Source organism: Trichomycterus rosablanca, chromosome 1, assembly GCF_030014385.1.
Source record: "Trichomycterus rosablanca isolate fTriRos1 chromosome 1, fTriRos1.hap1, whole genome shotgun sequence".
In the NCBI taxonomy this organism is placed as follows: Eukaryota; Metazoa; Chordata; class Actinopteri; order Siluriformes; family Trichomycteridae; genus Trichomycterus; species Trichomycterus rosablanca.
The window spans coordinates 15,975,361-15,994,203 of record NC_085988.1 but is presented as its reverse complement, the minus strand read 5'-3'; the positions used below and the strand labels follow the sequence as shown (position 1 = coordinate 15,994,203).

General features: G+C 42.5%; 1 protein-coding gene across 6 annotated transcripts in view; it reads left to right on the top strand.

The window, feature by feature from the left end:
• syngap1a (synaptic Ras GTPase activating protein 1a) overlaps positions 1–18,843 on the top strand; it is a 291,115-nt gene that overhangs the window by 213,065 nt on the left and 59,207 nt on the right. For all 6 annotated transcript variants that reach the window (XM_062986270.1, XM_062986112.1, XM_062986048.1 and 3 more), the window contains 2 exons: positions 8,702–8,796; positions 15,951–16,072. In XM_062986270.1, the coding sequence (XP_062842340.1) occupies positions 8,702–8,796; positions 15,951–16,072 (217 nt within the window). The remainder of the gene's footprint in view (positions 1–8,701; positions 8,797–15,950; positions 16,073–18,843) is intronic.

Sequence of the window (18,843 nt, the reverse complement as noted above, 5' to 3'; positions counted from 1 at the left end):
AAGGACACATTGGTGAGGAAACAAGGGGACACTGGTGAGGACACAAGGGGACATTGGTGAGGACACAAGGGGGCACTGGTGAGGACACAAGGACACATTGGTGAGGACACAAGGACACATTGGTGAGGACACAAGGGGACACTGGTGAGGACACAGACACATTGGTGAGGACACAAGGACACATTGGTGAGGACACAAGGGGACACTAGTGAGGACACAGACACATTGGTGAGGACACAAGGGGACACTGGTGAGGTACGAAACACCAAAAGTCCTTTTTGAGTTCTTGAGTTGAAGTCAGCTGGACTTCTTTTGGGTTCTTGAAGATGTTTCTTCTTCAAGAAGCCTTTCGGATGAGAAGCGAAATGTCTTTAAGGACCTAAAAGAACCTAAAAAAAAGTCCAAGTTGCTTTCGACTCAAGCACTCACAACTGCCATGACCTGGATGACTGAAAACCTACACAGACTCCAAAAGGCCTGAAAGACCAAAGAAAAACAACTGCAGTTACATCCTGATAAGTCTGTGTTTAACTGCCTCCTGTGTTAGCGTCTAGACTATTATTTGCTAACACTGTTTATCAGGGATTAGTCATATGTTATACAGTATAATAGGCATCTCTACAAACACCGTCAGTGTTATTCCATTATCCTATTATTTTAAACACCTGAAGAAGATCAAGCCATTTTTTATAATGAACATTTTCTAAAAGCTGACTTTAGATTCCAGAACCAAAAACTCCTGATGAATAGCCGAGTGCATCAGTGTCAAAACAGTGGAAAATCTACCAAAATATCACATGGAAGAAACTATTAAAGGAACCAGACTCAAATAGACCGCCATCCTCCTTGGGTGTCCTGGGGTAATAATTAGAATAAGATAAAATAAACTCTTTTCCTGGAATCGCTACCATGCTGTGATGGAAAAATTAAGAGTATCTGAGAATCTGAGTCATGTATGAGAACGCCCTTTTCCTGCTGTGATGTATTTTTTATTATAGGAATTAAAAGTAACCCTGCACCTTGTGAACAAAGTAAACTTTCCAGGTTTTAGTGATCAATAAGTTCACTCGGATATTGAGGAGCCAGACCATGTAGTGCTTATTAGGTTAGTATATAGATTTTGTAATCGGTGTGGAACAGTAGGATTAAAATGATCAGACTTTCCAGTTCTAGTTATGCATTTGATGCTGCATTTGAAACCTAGTAATGTGTTTATGGATCTGCTAGAGCATCCAGTGAGAAGAGCATTGCAATAATCTAACTAAGAAGTTCAGTTTTTCAGTGTCATAACAGAGTATCTTTCTTATTTTATAATAATAATAATAAAATTTTATTTATAAGCGCCTTTCAGGAAACCCAAGGACACTGTACAAATACAGGCCTAAAACAGCATGGAAATTAATTAATGTAGTAATAGATAAATAAATTAAAAAGTAACCAGCAACAATCAATTTAATAACACAAATTCAATAAAACAAACATAAACAAATTAAAATGAGTTGTCAGGAAAAGCAGAAAGACAAAGGTGGGTCTTAAGCTGTTTTTAAAGGAGGTAACTGACGAGCACGACCGAAGGTGTAGTGGTAGGGAGTTCCACAGTTTTGGCCCTGCAACGCTAAAAGCTCTATCACCGACAGTATGCAACCTAGAGGGGGGGACAGAAAGGAGACCGAAGAGATATTATGCAAATAATATTATGAGGGTTCTTCAAAAAGTCTCTAACTCTATTTATTAAGAATTTAAAAAACAACTTACATCCCTTTTCTACATGTTCACCTTCTGATGTATTTTTCCCAGTGTTGTACCAACTTTTTAATGCCATCAGCAAAAAATGTTTTTGGTTGAGCGTGTAGCCACTGATGCAGCGCTGCTTTCACGTCATCATCGCATGAAAATCTTCTTCCCCTTAAAGCTTCTTTGAGCGTCCAAAAAGGTGGAAATCAGATGGCGCTAAATCCGGACTATAAACTCTCTCTCTCAGTTTATAGTCCTGATTTAGCTCCATCTGATTTCCACCTTTTTGGGCAGGCAGACTTTCAGATTGAAAGAGAAACAGACTGAAAGAGCCTGAATAACACACAGACTTACAGAATGAAAAAGAAACAGACTGAAAGAGAAACAGAATGAAAGAGAAACAGACTGAAAGAGCCTGAATAACACACAGACTTACAGACTTAAATGCAGACCGACAGACAAACAGACATGCTCGCAGGCATGTAAACAATCAACTGACGGACCATTCAGACAGGCGAACAGACAGACAGACAGCCAGGCAGATGGAGTATTTTAATGATCCCACAGGGAAATGTCACAGCAGCACACACGACACATTTAGTTTTTAAAAATCGCTAACAGACATAAAGACAGAACAAAACAGTGTAAGCAGGACTAAATGTATTACATATGGTGTCTAGTTTAAAGAAAGAAGTGAACATATTGTGGCGTCGGCGAGATGGAAGGAAGCATCTTGAGTTACAAAAGCATGAGAGAGACCAGATCTGACATAGGAAGATTCCTCCCACTGTGCACTGAACACAACTAACACACAGAACGAAAACGGGAGCTTACAAATTTAACATAAACACAAAATGAGCTATGCGCTTCAGTATTTGGAATACAACTATATCTAAGTAAGCAAAACAGCATTTTAACCACAATACCCACTTTTCAACTCCTAAAAATGCCTCAGCCGTGGCCACTATGTGGCTACTGCCGTGCTCCCATAGCCGATGACGCACGCAGAGGAAACGCCCCCTTCCTGCCTTACTACACCAATCAACCATAACATTAAAACCATCTCCTTGTTTCTACACTTACTGTCAATTTTATCAGCTCCACTTACCATGTAGAAGCACTTTGTAGTTCTACAATTACTGACTGTAGTCCATCTGTTTCTCTACATAATTTTTAGCCTGCTTTTACCCCCACAGGACCACCACAGAGCGGGTATTATTTGGGTGGTGGATCATTCTCAGCACTGCAGTTACAATGACATGGTGGTGGTGTGTTAGTGTGTGTTGTGCTGGTATGAGTGGATCAGACACAGCAGCACTGCTGGAGTTTTTAAATACCATGTCCATTCACTGTCCACTCTATTAGACTTCATTGAAGAACAGGGTGAAAGCAGACTAAAAAAGTATGTAGAGAAACAGATGGACTACAGTCAGTAATTGTAGAACTACAAAGTGCTTCTATATGGTAAGTGGAGCTGATAAGATGGACAGTGAGTGTAGAAACAAGGTGGTCATAATGTTATGCCTAATTGGTGTATAAAGGCGAGCTGACCGGTCACCACAATAATAAAGTGACTGGTGCATGGATGAGCATACTAAAGTCTTCACACTTATACTTCTTTATTATTATTCTTCTTTTTTTATTACCTCTCATGCCTAGTTCACACTACACGATTTTTGCCCTGACTTTTGCTCGCCGCCAGGTCGCCACTAGATGTGGCGGCTTGGAGGCAACTCTGCGTTCGCTCGGGCTCGAAACTCAGCTCTCAATCGCTGTGTGTGAACTGTTCAACGACTCGATCCGAGCGGCTCATGGATCGCTTGCAGACTCATGAAAAATATCTAGCATGCTAAATATCTGGACCTGTCAGCGACTCCTGTAAAAATCCTGTAGTTTTTTGATGCAGCAGCAGACTGTGTTATGTGACAACGGTTTTCTGAAGTAGTCCCAAACCCATGTTGCTATATTTATCACAGTAGCATGAGTATTCCGAGGGCTCAAAGGTCACACACATTCAGTAGTGGTTTCTGTTCTTGCCCTACACAGACTAAGATTTTTCTAGATTCCCTGCCCTGAATCTTTTCACAATAATATGTAAGGTAGATGGTGAAAGGCTAAATTATTAGAATGCATTGAGAAATGCATTTTTTTCCTCTTTTTATCTGAATTCTTCCCCCAATTTTCTCCACTATTGTAGTCGTATCCAATCACCCTGATTGTGTTACGCTTCACCTCCATCGATACAACCCTCCACTGCTGACTGAGGAGCTTCGCAACTGACACACGCCCCCTCCGACACATGATCAGTACCGACTGCCTTTTTTCACCTGCACGAGATGAGTTCATATGCGGATCAGCCTTGTGCACGGAGAGCCACACCCTGATCAGCGTTATTTCCCAACCCTGTACAGGTGCCATCAGTCAGCCAGCAGAGGTCGTAGCTGCATCAGTTATGAGGAACCCTGGTCCGGCTCATTCCACCCTGAACAACAGCCGATCGTTGTTCAATCTCAGCCGGAAGGCAGAGCTGAGATTCGATACGACGTGTTCGAAATCCCAGCTCTGGTGTGCTAGCGTATTTTACCACTGCGCCACCTGAGCGACCGAGAAATGCATTTTTGAAATGATTGACAATTCTCTGATGAAAGTTGGAACACAGTGGTTAACCACGACCCATTATTGATTCTTTGGTGTATTCTCTTTTATACCCAGTTATGATTCCTTCACCTTTTACTGATTCACCTGCTTATTGTGGAATGATTCAATAGAAAATAATAGCTTCTGTGCCCAATAGAGCAACCTGTCAGCGGTTTGATCGAGCTGACAGCGTGTTAGCAAATTATTTAGTGTTTAATACCCTTCCTCTACCCAAGATTGGACTAGTGTGTTATATGTTCACGCTTTGTCAGTTTCATCAGTGTAGACGTAGAGGAACACCCCAGAACTTGGCAGGAGAACACGGCATCTTACTGAAACAGAACATATTATTAAACTTCATAAATCTCCCTCTACAAAGCAAATAGTACTCACGACTTCAGACTGCTCTCGGTTCATATTTATTTACAGCAGCAGAAGCTCAACCCCTGCTTAACTCCAAAAATCCATGTCTACACTGAAGAGTATGACAAGGACGAAGATGAGTCACGAGCTTAGTTTATGTTGATATTATGATTCACTCCCCACTGTTACACCAGCGATGAGAACTTTCATTTATGGACTCGGCGAATGCTGTCTGTGGGCTTTCACCTCAAAGCACATCAGGAAAAAACAAAAGCAGGAAGTTTTATTAGTACTTATCAGTGAGTAATTAGGGTCGTCAGAGGCGAATTTGGTATTTGGAGAAAAGGAAGTCAGTAAATGAGGGAAAATGCACAATCTGAGTGTGTGTGTGTGTGTGTATGAATCATATTTTCTATACTGGTCTACTCACTATGTTTGGATTCTATTTTATAAGCCTACGATGACATAGAGAGCAATTTTAAGCTTTCTTTTTATACATTGTCAGTATAATTGGAAGTTTTCAGGCCGCACTGCAGGAAGCATCTCTTAACTGAAACTGAAGAAATGGCATTGAGGGTTTTTTTTCTTCAAAACTTACGTAAAGTAGATTTTTTTATTATTATACAAAGTGTATCTGCTAAATCTGCTCAAATGTATTTAATCAACCAAGAGATTTTTTAGTTTGTCTTTTATTTACTTTTGTTTTGTACTGTAGAACCAAGGTTAAACCCACCTTCATGTTTTTACACTCACTGTCCATTTTATCAGCTCCACTTAACATATAGAAGCACTTTATAGTTCTACAATTACTGACTGTAGTCCATCTGTTACTCTGCATACTTTGTTAGCCCCCTTTCATGCTGTTCTTCAATGATCAGGACCCCCACAGGACCACCACAGAGCAGGTATTATTTAGGTGGTGGATGATTCTCTGCACTGCAGTGACACTGACATGGTGGTGGTGTGTTAGTGTGTGTTGTGCTGGTACGAGTGGATCAGACACAGCAGTGCTGCTGGAGTTTTTAAATACCGTGTCCACTCACTGTCCACTCTATTAGACACTCCATCCTAGTTGGTCCACCTTGTAGATGTAAAGTCAGAAACGATCGCTCATCTATTGCTGCTGTTTGAGTTGGTCATCTTCTAGACCTTCATCAGTGGTCACAGGACGCTGCCCACAGGGCGCTGTTGGCTGGATATATTTGGTTGATGGACTATTCTCAGTCCAGCAGTGACAGTTATGTGTTTAAATGTAAACATCTATATATGTATTTTTATTTATAGTGTCTTCATACTTCTGGTCATATAGTGTAAATTATTTAAGGTGTACTGTCTGTGTATTTTCACCCAGCACACCCTGCCTTGGCATACATGTTCCTTATAGACGTATTAAAACACTTACTCACTTTCTTACCACTTATCTAATTAGGGTCGTGGGGGGGGGGGGGGGATGCTGGAGCCTATCCCAGCTTTTCAATGGGTGCAAGGCACAGAGTATTACCCTGGACAGGGCGCCAGTTCATCTCAGGGCAGACACACGTACACACACACATACACACACGCCCATTCACCTATAGGGCAATTCAGTGTCTCCAATTAAACTGACTGCATGTTTTTGGACTGTGCGAGGAAACCGGAGCCTGGAGGAAACCCACACAGACACGGGGAGAAGATGCAAACTCCGCACCGAAAGTACCCTGACTGCTTCGCCTGGGGATCGAACCCAGGACCTTCTTGCTGTGAGGCGACTGTACTACACTGTACCACATTATCACAGTCCGCCTTAAATGAATATATTAATTACGTTTAATGTGAAATCTGGATTGATTTTAAATCATATCTTTGTGAGTGTAAATGGTTATCTATAGTTATTATAGACTATATGGCCAAAGGTATGTGGACACCTGACCATGAGCTTGTTGGACATCCAATTAAAAAACGAATGGTGTTAAAATAGAGTGACCTCTATGTGATCTTTTGAGCTGTAACCACAGTTACTCTTCTGAGAATGCTTCTGGGAGTCGCAGAAGACCGTGGGAATCTGTGCCTATTTAGTTAAAAGAGCATTTGTAAAGCTGGGCACTGATGCTGGTCAAGGAAACCTCAATCAATGTTCCAGTTCATTACAAAGCTGTTCAGTAAGCTGAGGTCAGGACTAACCCGAGTTTTTCTTCATGTCTTTATAGAGCTTGCTTTGTGCACTGGGGCTCAGTCATGCTGGAACAGGAAAGGACCTTCCCTAAACTGTTGCTGCAAATTTGGAAGCATATAATTTCCTTTACATAATTGACTTATTCCACCTGTTAGCAATCGTTGTGGCTGAAACACATGAATTCAGAATTTAACATGGGCATCCCACATATTTGACCATATAGTGTCCCTATATAAAACTGCAGTGTTGGTGTGGCCTGACTGAAGAATGGATTTTCCTTTCTAGAGAGAACTGTAAGACATGCTGAAGAGGAAAGACACGACAGATTTGGGGAGGGAAGCTGTGAAAAGAGAGGCGAGAGTGAAAGAGACGACACTACTGGAATTATGTAAAAATAAATAAATAAATAAAACGGTGCGTGGGAGAAAAAGGCAGAGAAACAGGAAGAGGAACAACTGAGGGAGGGAACAAAGACAGACAAAAGGCTTATACAGTGTTGTGAAAAAGTATTTGCCCCCACCTGATTTCTTCTGTTTTGGCAATGAATTGATTGACAATAAATAATATTGATTTATTTATTTGTCGTAATTTATTGCTACTGTTTTGTGTTGTGCTCCTGACATTGTATCTTTTGTAAAGGATCTTGAGTATTCTGGAATGCGCTTTTCAAAATAAATGTATTATTAATATTATGACTGATCTAATAACTATGAGACCAGGCAGATGTACAGATGTTTCTAATAAAATGGCCGGTCAGTGTACATACACACTGTCTCAACTGTTCTGACTATTAGTTTGGTTCATATAACAATTAGCAAATACACCGATCAGCCAAAACAATAAAACCACCTCCTTGTTTCTACACACATTGTCCATTTTATTAGCTCCACTTACCATATAGAAGCACTTTGTAGTTCTACAATTACTGACTGTAGTCCATCTGTTTCTCTGCATGCTTTCTTAGCTGTTCTTCAATGGTCAGGACCACCAGAGGACCACTACAGAGTAGGTATTATTTGGGTGTTGAATCATTCACAGCACTGCAGTGAAACTGACATGGTGGTGGTGTGTTTGTGTGTGTTGTGCTGGTATGAGTGGATCAGACACAGCAATGCTGATGCAGTTTTTAAACACCTCACTGTCACTGCTGGACTGAGAATAGTCCACCAACCAAAAATATATCCAGCCAACAGTGCCCCGTGGGCAGCGTCCTGTGACCACTAATAAAGGTTTAGAAGATGACCAACTCAAACAGCAGCAATAGATGAGCGATTGTCTCTGACTTTACATCTACAAGGTGGACCAACTAGGTAGGAGTGTCTAATAGAGTGGACAGTGAGTGGACATGGTGTCTGATCCACTCATACCAGCACAACACACACTAACACACCACCACCATGTCAGTGTCACTGCAGTGCTGAGAATCATCCACCACCTAAATAATACCAAGTCTGTAGTGGTCCTGTGATGGTTCTGACCATTGAAGAACAGAGTAACAGGAGGTTAAAAAAAAGTATGTAGAGAAACAGATGGACTACAGTCAGTAAGTGTAGAACTACAAAGTACTCCTATATGGTAAGTGAAGCTGATAAAATGGACAGTGTGTGTAGAAACAAGGAGGTGGTTTTAATGTTATGGCTGATCGGTCTATGTGCCAGTATCGAGGAAATTTCTACAACATCATGTACAGTGCTGTTGGTGCCTGTTTGTGTTTGGGAATTCTATTTTTAGACTAGCATAAATGTCTTTCATTCGTCCTAAGCCTGTTCATCCCCTTTAGCTAATAATTATCTTTCTCTCTCTGTGTCTCTGTAGAGCACGCTCGTGCTCGCCGAAAGAGCTTCGCCACAGTGAGGCAGAGAAGCATGGAAACTCCGCCCACTGCTCCTCCCCAGCAATTTCGTCAATCGGTAAGATCCATTCAGCTTCACCCTCTACACAAACTATTGAACTCATCAGTCAGGGTACTGAACGACTAAATGAAAGGTCGAGGGTTTAGCCGCCAGTCTTAAGACTCTTAATCATTAATTGCTTGAATTGTTTCCAATGTCAGTTGCTTTGGATGAAAAAATAAAAATTCTGCTAAATGTAAAATCTTACTGTCTAGTAAATGCTAGTCTTTGTTTTATTTATTAATTTTTAAATTTTATTAGGATTTTAACATCATGTTTTACACTCTGGTTACATTAATGACATGACAGGTAGTTACTGGTTACACCAGATTCATCAGTTCAAGTCAAGTTTAATGTCAAACACAGTTATTGACAATTTTGTATCTCTAATTCACCTCACTTGCACGTCTTTGTACTGTGGGAGGAAACCGGAGCTCCCGGAGGAAACCCATACAGACACGGGGAGAACATACAAACTCCACACAGAATGGACCCAGACCTTGCTTTGAGGCGACAGTGCTACCCACTGAGCCACCGTGCCGCCCCTTTGTTTCATTAAAAGACAGCAAGTACAAATACTTTGTATAATATTTATACAGTAAATTAGTAAATTTCCGTCTACCAACTCAAATCGCCTTCTCCCTCCAAGAACCAAGCTCAGTACCATGGGTGATCGGGCCTTCTGTTCTGCTGCCCCTCGCCTTTGGAATGCCCTCCCTGACCATTTGAGGGCACCACAGATGGTTAAGACTTTTAAAAAGAGACTCAAAACCTTTCTTTTTAGCAGAACTTACGAGTAATTTTTAGTTAATGTAGTGATTGGGGCTATTTTTTTGTTTTTATTATTATAATTATTATTTTTTTTTATTGCTTATTTTTTTTATAGTGATGTCTTTTATCTTATGGCACTTTGAGATTTGTATCAAATGTAAAGTGCGTTACAAATTAAATGTATTATTATTTATTATTATTATTATAAATTAGACTAAAGCCTTATTTTCTGGGTCTATATGCCCTGTTCCAGTGTAGCTGTCTGATAGAACCAGTTTAGTAGGCCAGATGTGATCCTATAACAAAAGCACACATCTGTAAAAACTAATGCATGGAAAGAAAAACTAACTTTAAACGAGCAGTTTACAAGGCACACACTAAACAGTATCAGTAATTAGTGCATTACCAGTGTTAAAGTAACTCACTATGTAGCGTGTAACCCAGAATCACTCACGTGCTGTGTAAACACTGTCTGCCAGTCATAAGCGTTAAAGTAGGGCCTCGATGCTTGAGTACGTGAGAATTTGTGTGTTTAGAACTGGATGTAGGCATAGAAACTGGATCACCACAAGAGTTACCAGTTAAAATGGGCCCACTTAGGATGATACTCATATACAATAAATGACCAAATGTATTTAAACATTAGACCACGAGCTTGTTGGACATCTCATTTAAAAACCATGGATATTATCATGGAACTGGATCGAATTCCTTCATTTTCAGACATAACAGGTTTTGCTTTACTGGGAAGGCTTTCCACAAGGGTTTGGAATGTGTCAATAGAAATTTGTTAGAAAATATTTTATTAGAAAATCATTTGATCTCGAACTCCTGAGTTCGAATCTCAGTTTTGCTACCGGCAGGCTGGGCGCCTACATGATCAGGGAGGGTGCCGGAGGGGATTCCTCATAACTGATGCAATTATGACCTCTGCTGGCTGATTGCACAGAGATGAGGGATAATGGGATCAGGGTGTGACTCTCTGTGCACGAATCTGATCCACATATGAACTCGCCTCATGCAGGTAAAAAGATGCAGTCGGCTACTGCACACGTGTCTGAGTAGAGAGAAAGTGGAATGCAATCGGGTCATTGAAAATTAGGGGAAAATGCAAAAAAAAAAAAAAGGCTTTTGAAAGGTCAGGCACTGATGCTGGACGAGGAGGCCTCTTATTTGCAGTCGATATTTCAATGAATTCCAATAACATTTAGCTTGTGGTGCAGAGAGCCACAGTCATGCTGGAACACAAGAAGACTTTTCCCCAGACTGTTGTCACAAAGTTAGAAACACAGTTTTATGTACAGTAGATGGTGAATGACCTAAATTATTTTCAATCTTGCATTGAGAAGTGTTCTTTTTGAACAAATTGACCAGTCTCTCAGGAAGTGGTGAGTATTTTTTTCTGCTTATTGTGGAAGGTTTCACTACAGTATAATAATATATCATACAAATAATGTACAGATTTATATATACTGTGTACACTAATCAGCCATAACATTAAAACCACCTCCTTGTTTCTACACTTGCTGTCCATTTTATCAGCTCCACTTACCATATAGGAGCACTTTATAGGTGGTGGATGATTCTCAGCACTGCAGTGACACTGATATGGTGGTGGAGTGTTAGTGTGTGTTGTGGCTGTTTAGTTTCCCCAATGTACAGTTCCCGGCAATCCTCCCAGCACCTAACAGCATACACTACGTTACCATGTTTGTGTCGAGGGACCCGTGTTTTGGGGTTTGAAAGCAACTGAAACTCTGGTGTTTGGAGAATATCCGTCTCATGCAAGTCTGTCAGGTACACCAACCAGGCATAACATTATGCACTATGGGAAGAAGACAAGCCGGCGGAGGCAGTGTGATGCTTTGGCAATGTTCTGCTGGGAAACCTTGAGTCCTGCCATGTGGATGTTACTTTGACACGTACCACCTACTTAAGCATTGTTGCAGACCATGTACCCCCTTTCATGGAAACGGTATTCCCTGATGGCTGTGGCCTCTTTCAGCAGGATGATGCGCCCTGCCACAAAGCAAAAATGGTTCAGCAATGGTTTGAGGAGCAAAAACAACGAGTTTGAGGTGTTGACTTGGCCTTCAAATTCCCCAGATCTCAATCCAATCGAGCATCTGTGGGATGTGCTGGACAAACAAGTCCGATCCATGGAGGCCCCACCACTCAACTTACAGGAGTTGAAGGATCTGCTGCTGACATCTTGGTGCCAGATACAACAGCACACCTTCAGGGGTCTAGTGGAGTCCATGCCATAATGTTATTCCTGATCAGTGTATTTCACAAACTGTATCTCAGCCTTGACCTCACTAAAACCCTAAACATTTCCCTACTTTTGTAATGAATCAAATCAAAGCGTTTAAATAAAGGAAATTATTAAATGTGGAGCGTTGTAGCCTCGCACCGAGGACATTCCACCCTGTTCACCCATGCACTTGAGCCACATTTTTTGTTGACCGCAGTCAGTGGTTTTAGGGAAGGTAATCAGAGCTGACTGGCACGGCATTGTACTGAGGCGGGAGGATATCGGTTAAGAGGAGGTGATTTTGATCATGTAAAACGTAGCTGCTGCTGCGCTCTCAGAAACAGAGAAATCGGGGGGGGGGGGGGGGGGGGGGGTGAGTGGGTGTTTAATATCTATATAAGTACTGGAAGCAGATAGAGCAGCAGTGTAGGCTGAATGTGAGTGTGAGTCACCAGGACAGAAACAGCATCCGTGATTATTAAGCTCAAACACAGTGCTATCTGCTGGTCATTTCTAAAAAAAATACACCTCCGAGCTGTCTTCCATAGAAGCCATGAACATAAATATATATAAATATAGATTCCTAATTCTAAAAAAGTTGGGACAGGTGGAAAAGTGTAAATAACAGCAATGATTGGTGAATCTTTTTTGAAAACAGTAAAAAGACAAGATATTTAATGATATTTAATAACATTAAAACCACCTCCTTGTTTCTACACACACTGTCCATTTTATCAGCTCCACTTATCATATAGAAGCACTTTGTAGTTCTACAATTACTGACTGTAGTCCATCTGTTTCTTTACACACTTTTTTTAGCCTGCTTTCACCCTGTTCTTCAATGATAAGTACTCTCCTAGGACCACCACAGAGCAGGTATTATTTAGGTGGTGGATCATCCTCAGCACTGCTGTGACACTGAAATGGTGGTGGTGTGTTAGTGTGTGTTGTCCTGGTATGAGTGGATCAGACACAGCAGCGCTGCTGGAGTTTTTAAATACCGTGTCGACTCACTGTCCACTCTATTACACACTCCTACCTAGTTGGTCCACCTTGTAGATGTAAAATCAGAGATGATCGCTCGTCTATTGCTGCTGTTTGAGTTGGTCATCTTCTAGACCTTCATCAGTGGTCACAGGTCGCTGCCCACGGGGCACTGTTGGCTGAATATTTTTGGTTGGTGGACTATTCTCAGTCCAGCAGTGACAGTGAGGTGTTCAAAAACTCCATCAGCGCTGCTGTGTCTGATCCACTCATACCAGCACAACACACACTAACACACCACCACCATGTCAGTGTCACTGCAGTGCTGAGAATGATCCACCACCTAAATAATACCTGCTCTGTGGTGGTCCTGTGGGGGTCCTGACCATTGAAGAACAGCATGAAAGGGGGCTAACAAAGCATGCAGAGAAACAGATGGACTACAGTCAGTAATTGTAGAACTACATAGTGCTTCTATATGGTAAGTGGAGCTGAAAAAATGGACAGTGAGTGTAGAAACAAGGAGGTAGTTTTAATGTTATGGCTGATCAGTGTATATAGCTAAACTTTATATTTTGCAACATGTTCCAAAAAAGTTAGGACAGGGGGCATGTTTGCTACCTTTTCTTTTAGAAACATTTCATAGTTGTATGGGAACTGAGGGCACCAATTTTTTATTTATGCATTTTCTCTCGTTTACTCACGATTTAGCCAATTAGTATTCTATGGAGTCCTCCGAGGAGGGTATATATTCGCAATGCCCCCTCCGACCCATGCGCATTCCCTCAACTGTCCCTTCGCACACACTTAGGTGGATTTGCACATAATATTTACATTTTCATTTTTAGCATTTAGCAGACGCTTTTACCCAAAGTTACTTACAGTACTGTGACAGTATACTGTCTAACCAATCGTCCTATCCTTGCTCAAGGGCCCAACAACAGGTGGGGCTTGAACCAGCAACCTTATGATTACTAGTCCAATATGTTAACCACTAGGCTACAACTGCCTGCTACACACAAATCCCCATGCTCCTTCACTTCTGTACAGGTGCCTTGGGCTACTAACCAGGGTCCTTACACAGCTTTGAAGACACTTATTAGTCCAGTCATTACCACCCAGCAGACTAGTGGCCAATTTTGTCTTCGGCAGGCACTGCCAGTTGTGCCCTCTGGAGGGCCTCCAGCCAACCAATTGACTCTAAGAGTTCAGAATCCCAGCGCTTACTGTGACAGTATATCGTCTAACCAATCGAGGGTTAAGGGCCTTTCTCAAGGGCCCAAGAGTGACAACCTGGCACTGGTGGGGCTTGAACCAGCGGCCTTTGGATTACTAAAGTACCTTAGTATTAGTCTAGTCTTTCCCACCCAGCAGACTAGTGGCCAATTTTGTCTCCTGTAGGCACTGCCAATTGGGCCCGCTAAAGGGTGTCCAGCCAACCAGTAGCAGAGCTGAGATTCAAACTCGGGGAGTTCAGAATCCCAGCTCTGGTGTGCTAGCGGAATATTAAATTGCTGCAATTGCAGCCTCCCATTTTTGCTTGAAATAAGTCTGGAGCAGTGGCGATTTCTCTAAGACTGCAAGGGAAGCTCAGCTTCCCCTAAAATGTCAAAAATTAAATGGTCAAATATGTACAGTTGTGTTAACATTTCATTGACTACAAATGCGTTAGAACACGTTCATCTCGAAGACGAGTTCGTTCAGAATAAGCTACTTATCACAAATCGACTCGATTTTGTTAACTTAACTCATACGTTCCCGGAGCGTCAATGCATTTACCCGCAGACGCTGAGCGTCTCTTCACTTCTATGGGGCTACATGGGCGGGACTTCGAAACTCGCCGGTCATTGGATAAATGCCACGATTTTTTTCCGCCCCCGGACGCTGAGCGTCTCTGGGGGTCAATGGGGCTGTGGGCGGGTCTGGACGCTGAGCTTCTGCAAGATGATTGGAGGATCAGTCGAAAGGCTGAATCCCGTTTTGATTGACAGCTGTCGCTGGGAGCTTCAGTACCATTGCGGATTTTGCGAGTGAAGTCGGAAGACAAACTGCAACCCATTTCATGCCATTTTCTTGAAAACTAACAAAGGGGAGAATTTATACATTTATATATAAATAAATTGACAAATTTTATGATGTAAGCCGACAATGAGCTTCCCCTCTTTGAAAGACCAGCAGCTGCCACAGGTCTGGAGCATGCTAAGCGACTTTTGACTTGCTTACATACTCATTTGTCTGTGACCAGACTTGTGTTATAAACTTAAAAATAAGGAAGCTCATGAGCTCGAATCTCAGCAGTACTATCAATCTAGCCATGTCTGAGGGAGGGAAAGTCGGATGGGGTTTCTCCTTGCTGTCGCAGAGATATGCGATTTTCAGGGCTGGTCTGGGCACTGGCACGACTGGGAGGGGAGTCTAAACATGACATTACACGATTTGCCAGTAGGTAGTAAGAATGGGCTTTGGTCTGCAGCAGTGGATCTACTTTTTATTTTTAGTAAAAAAGGGTTTAAATTTGTGCCCAATCTAGTCATATCTAATTACCTGGTTGTATCTCCTACAGTGCTGCAGACCCCAACCCTGACCGAGGAGGGCTGTGTCTAACACACACCCCCTTAAACATGTGTGCATTTGCCAACCGCCTACGGAGAGTCACACACTACTCTCCATTATTCACCATCTCTGTGCAAATGTCAATGACCAGCCAGCAGAGGCCGCAATTGCAGCAGCAATAAAAAAATTTTTTAACCACCCTCCCAACAAACACTGCAAATCAAGTCTGTGTAGGCACCAGGCCGGTCAACAGCACAGCTGAGATTTAGCGAATTAGACCACTGTGCCACCCGAAAACACACCCGAAAATGCTGATTTCTTACTGGCTGTATATCCCTATATGCTATAAAAGGCATTTTAAAAAAGTGACATTAAGAGAGGCTCTTGGACACACAGGATGCTGTTTCTGACACTCCACTGCACATGATAAAGGAAGCACTAGCTGACTGGATTTAGCGACAAGGTTCCTCACTTCAAAAGCTTAAGCTGATGGTAGGGGATTAGTGTTTGTGCTAAAATCGGACCTCTTTTTTACACTACACATAATACATTTATGTACGAAATGTTTACTTTTATCTCATTAATCCTTCTCGCTGTCTGTGTGTGACAGAGTTTCCTTAGCCGCCGTCTGAAAAGCTCAATCAAGCGAGCCAAGAGCCAGCCCAAACTTGATCGTACCGGAAGCTTCCGCCACATGATTCTCCCACGATTCCGCAGCGCTGACCAGGAGAGGTATGTCACGCACAATTTTACATCGCCAGAGCATGACTCACTCTGACGTACCATCAAGATCTGTTGTTGTGCTTCCTTTGTTTTCCTTTCTGTATTATTCATGTTGTTGTGAAGGTTGAATTTTAAAAGGAAAATGTAATGAAAAATAAATTGATTGGAGCCACTGTGTCGCAGCAGGGAGAGCGGGTGCCACATAGCAGTGGGTCCTGTTTGTCTGCATGTTGTGCCCCTGTTCCTGTTGGGTTAGTTTAACGCCCTCCAAACATGAAGTAGGTGGATTGACTGCTTTAAATTGCCCCTAGGAAAAAGTGAGAATGGTAGGGAGAGAGGAGTGTAATTCTCCCAGAGGACCACCACAGAGCAGGTATTATTTAGTTGGTGGATCATTCTTAGCACTACAGTGACACTGACATGGTGGTGGTGTGTTAGTGTGTGTTGTGCTGGTATGAGTGGATCAGACATCAGCGCTGCTGGAGTTTTTAAATACCGTGTCCACTCGCTGTCCACTCTATTAGACACTCTTACCTAGTTGGTCCACCTTGTAGATGTTAAGTCAGAGACGATCGCTCATCTATTGCTGCTGTTTGAGTTGGTCGTCTTCTAGACCTTCATCAGTGGTCACAGGACGCTGCCCATGGGGCGCTGTTAGTTGGATATATTTTTGGTTGGTGGACTATTCTCAGTCCAGCAGTGACAGTGAGGTGTTTAAAAACTCCATCAGCGCTGCTGTGTCTGATCCACTCATACCAGCACAACACACACTTACACACCACCACCATGACAGTGTCACTGCAGTGCTGAGAATGATCCACCACCTAAATAATACCTGCTCTGTAGTGGTCCTGTGAGATTCCTGACCAACATGCAGAGAAACAGATGGACTACAGTCAGTTATTGTAGAACTACAAAATGCTTCTATATGATAAGTGGAGCTGATAAAATGAACAGTGAGTGTAGAAACAAGGAGGTGGTTTTAATGATAATGCTGATCAGTGTATGTCATACATGCTAGACAAACCCCACTAAACTGTAAAAAAGGGTCTGTCTGAAAACCTAGTGAGCTGTCTTGTTGCCTACTACAGTGTATCACAAAAGTAAGTACACCCCTCACATTTCTGCAAATATTTCATTATATCTTTTCATGGGACAACACTATAGAAATAAAACTTGGATATAACTTAGAGTAGTCAGTGTACAGCTTGTATAGCAGTGTAGATTTACTGTCTTCTGAAAATAACTCAACACACAGCCATTAATGTCTAAATAGCTGGCAACATAAGTGAGTACACCCCACAGTGAACATGTCCAAATTGTGCCCAAATGTGTCGTTGTCCCTCCCTGGTGTCATGTGTCAAGGTCCCAGGTGTAAATGGGGAGCAGGGCTGTTAAATTTGGTGTTTTGGGTACAATTCTCTCATACTGGCCACTGGATATTCAACATGGCACCTCATGGCAAAGAACTCTCTGAGGATGTGAGAAATAGAATTGTTGCTCTCCACAAAGATGGCCTGGGCTATAAGAAGATTGCTAACTCCCTGAAACTGAGCTACAGCATGGTGGCCAAGGTCATACAGCGGTTTTCCAGCACAGGTTCCACTCGGAACAGGCTTCGCCAGGGTCGACCAAAGAAGTTGAGTCCACGTGTTCGGCGTCATATCCAGAGGTTGGCTTTAAAAAATAGACACATGAGTGCTGCCAGCATTGCTGCAGAGGTTGAAGACGTGGGAGGTCAGCCTGTCAGTGCTCAGACCATACGCCGCACACTGCATCAACTCGGTCTGCATGGTCGTCATCCCAGAAGGAAGCTGACGCACAAGAAAGCCAGCAAACAGTTTGCTGAAGACAAGCAGTCCAAGAACATGGATTACTGGAATGCCCTGTGGTCTGACGAGACCAAGATAAACTTGTTTGGCTCAGATGGTGTCCAGCATGTGTGGCGGCGCCCTGGTGAGAAGTACCAAGACAACTGTATCTTGCCTACAGTCAAGCATGGTGGTGGTAGCATCATGGTCTTGGGCTGCATGAGTGTTGCTGGCACTGGGGAGCTGCAGTTCATTGAGGGAAACATGAATTCCAACATGTACTGTGACATTCTGAAACGGAGCATGATCCCCTCCCTTCGAAAACTGGCAGTTTTCCAACAGGATAACGACCCCAAACACAACCTCCAAGACGACAACTGCCTTGCTGAGGAAGCTGAAGGTAAAGGTGATGGACTAAACCCAATTGAGCACCTGTGGCGCATCCTCAAGTGGAAGGTGGAGGAGTTCAAGGTGTCTAACATCCACCAGCTCCGTGATGTCATCATGGAGGAGTGGAAGAGGATTCCAGTAGCAACCTGTGCAGCTCTGGTGAATTCCATGCCCAGGAGGGTTAAGGCAGTGCTGGATAATAATGGTGGTCACACAAAATATTGACACTTTGGGCACAATTTGGACATGTTCACTGTGGGGTGTACTCACTTATGTTGCCAGCTATTTAGACATTAATGGCTGTGTGTTGAGTTATTTTCAGAAGACAGTAAATCTACACTGCTATACAAGTTGTACACTGACTACTCTAAGTTATATCCAAGTTTTAGTTCTATAGTGTTGTCCCATGAAAAGATATAATAAACTATTTGCAGAAATGTGAGGGGTGTACTCACTTTTGTGATACTCTGTATCTACCTAGGCAGCTGCCTCAGTAGAGAGGATTCTAATAGGACACTGAACTCATAAGGAAGGTTATTTAGACACACTACTTAGAGATTACTACGATCACGTCATCTT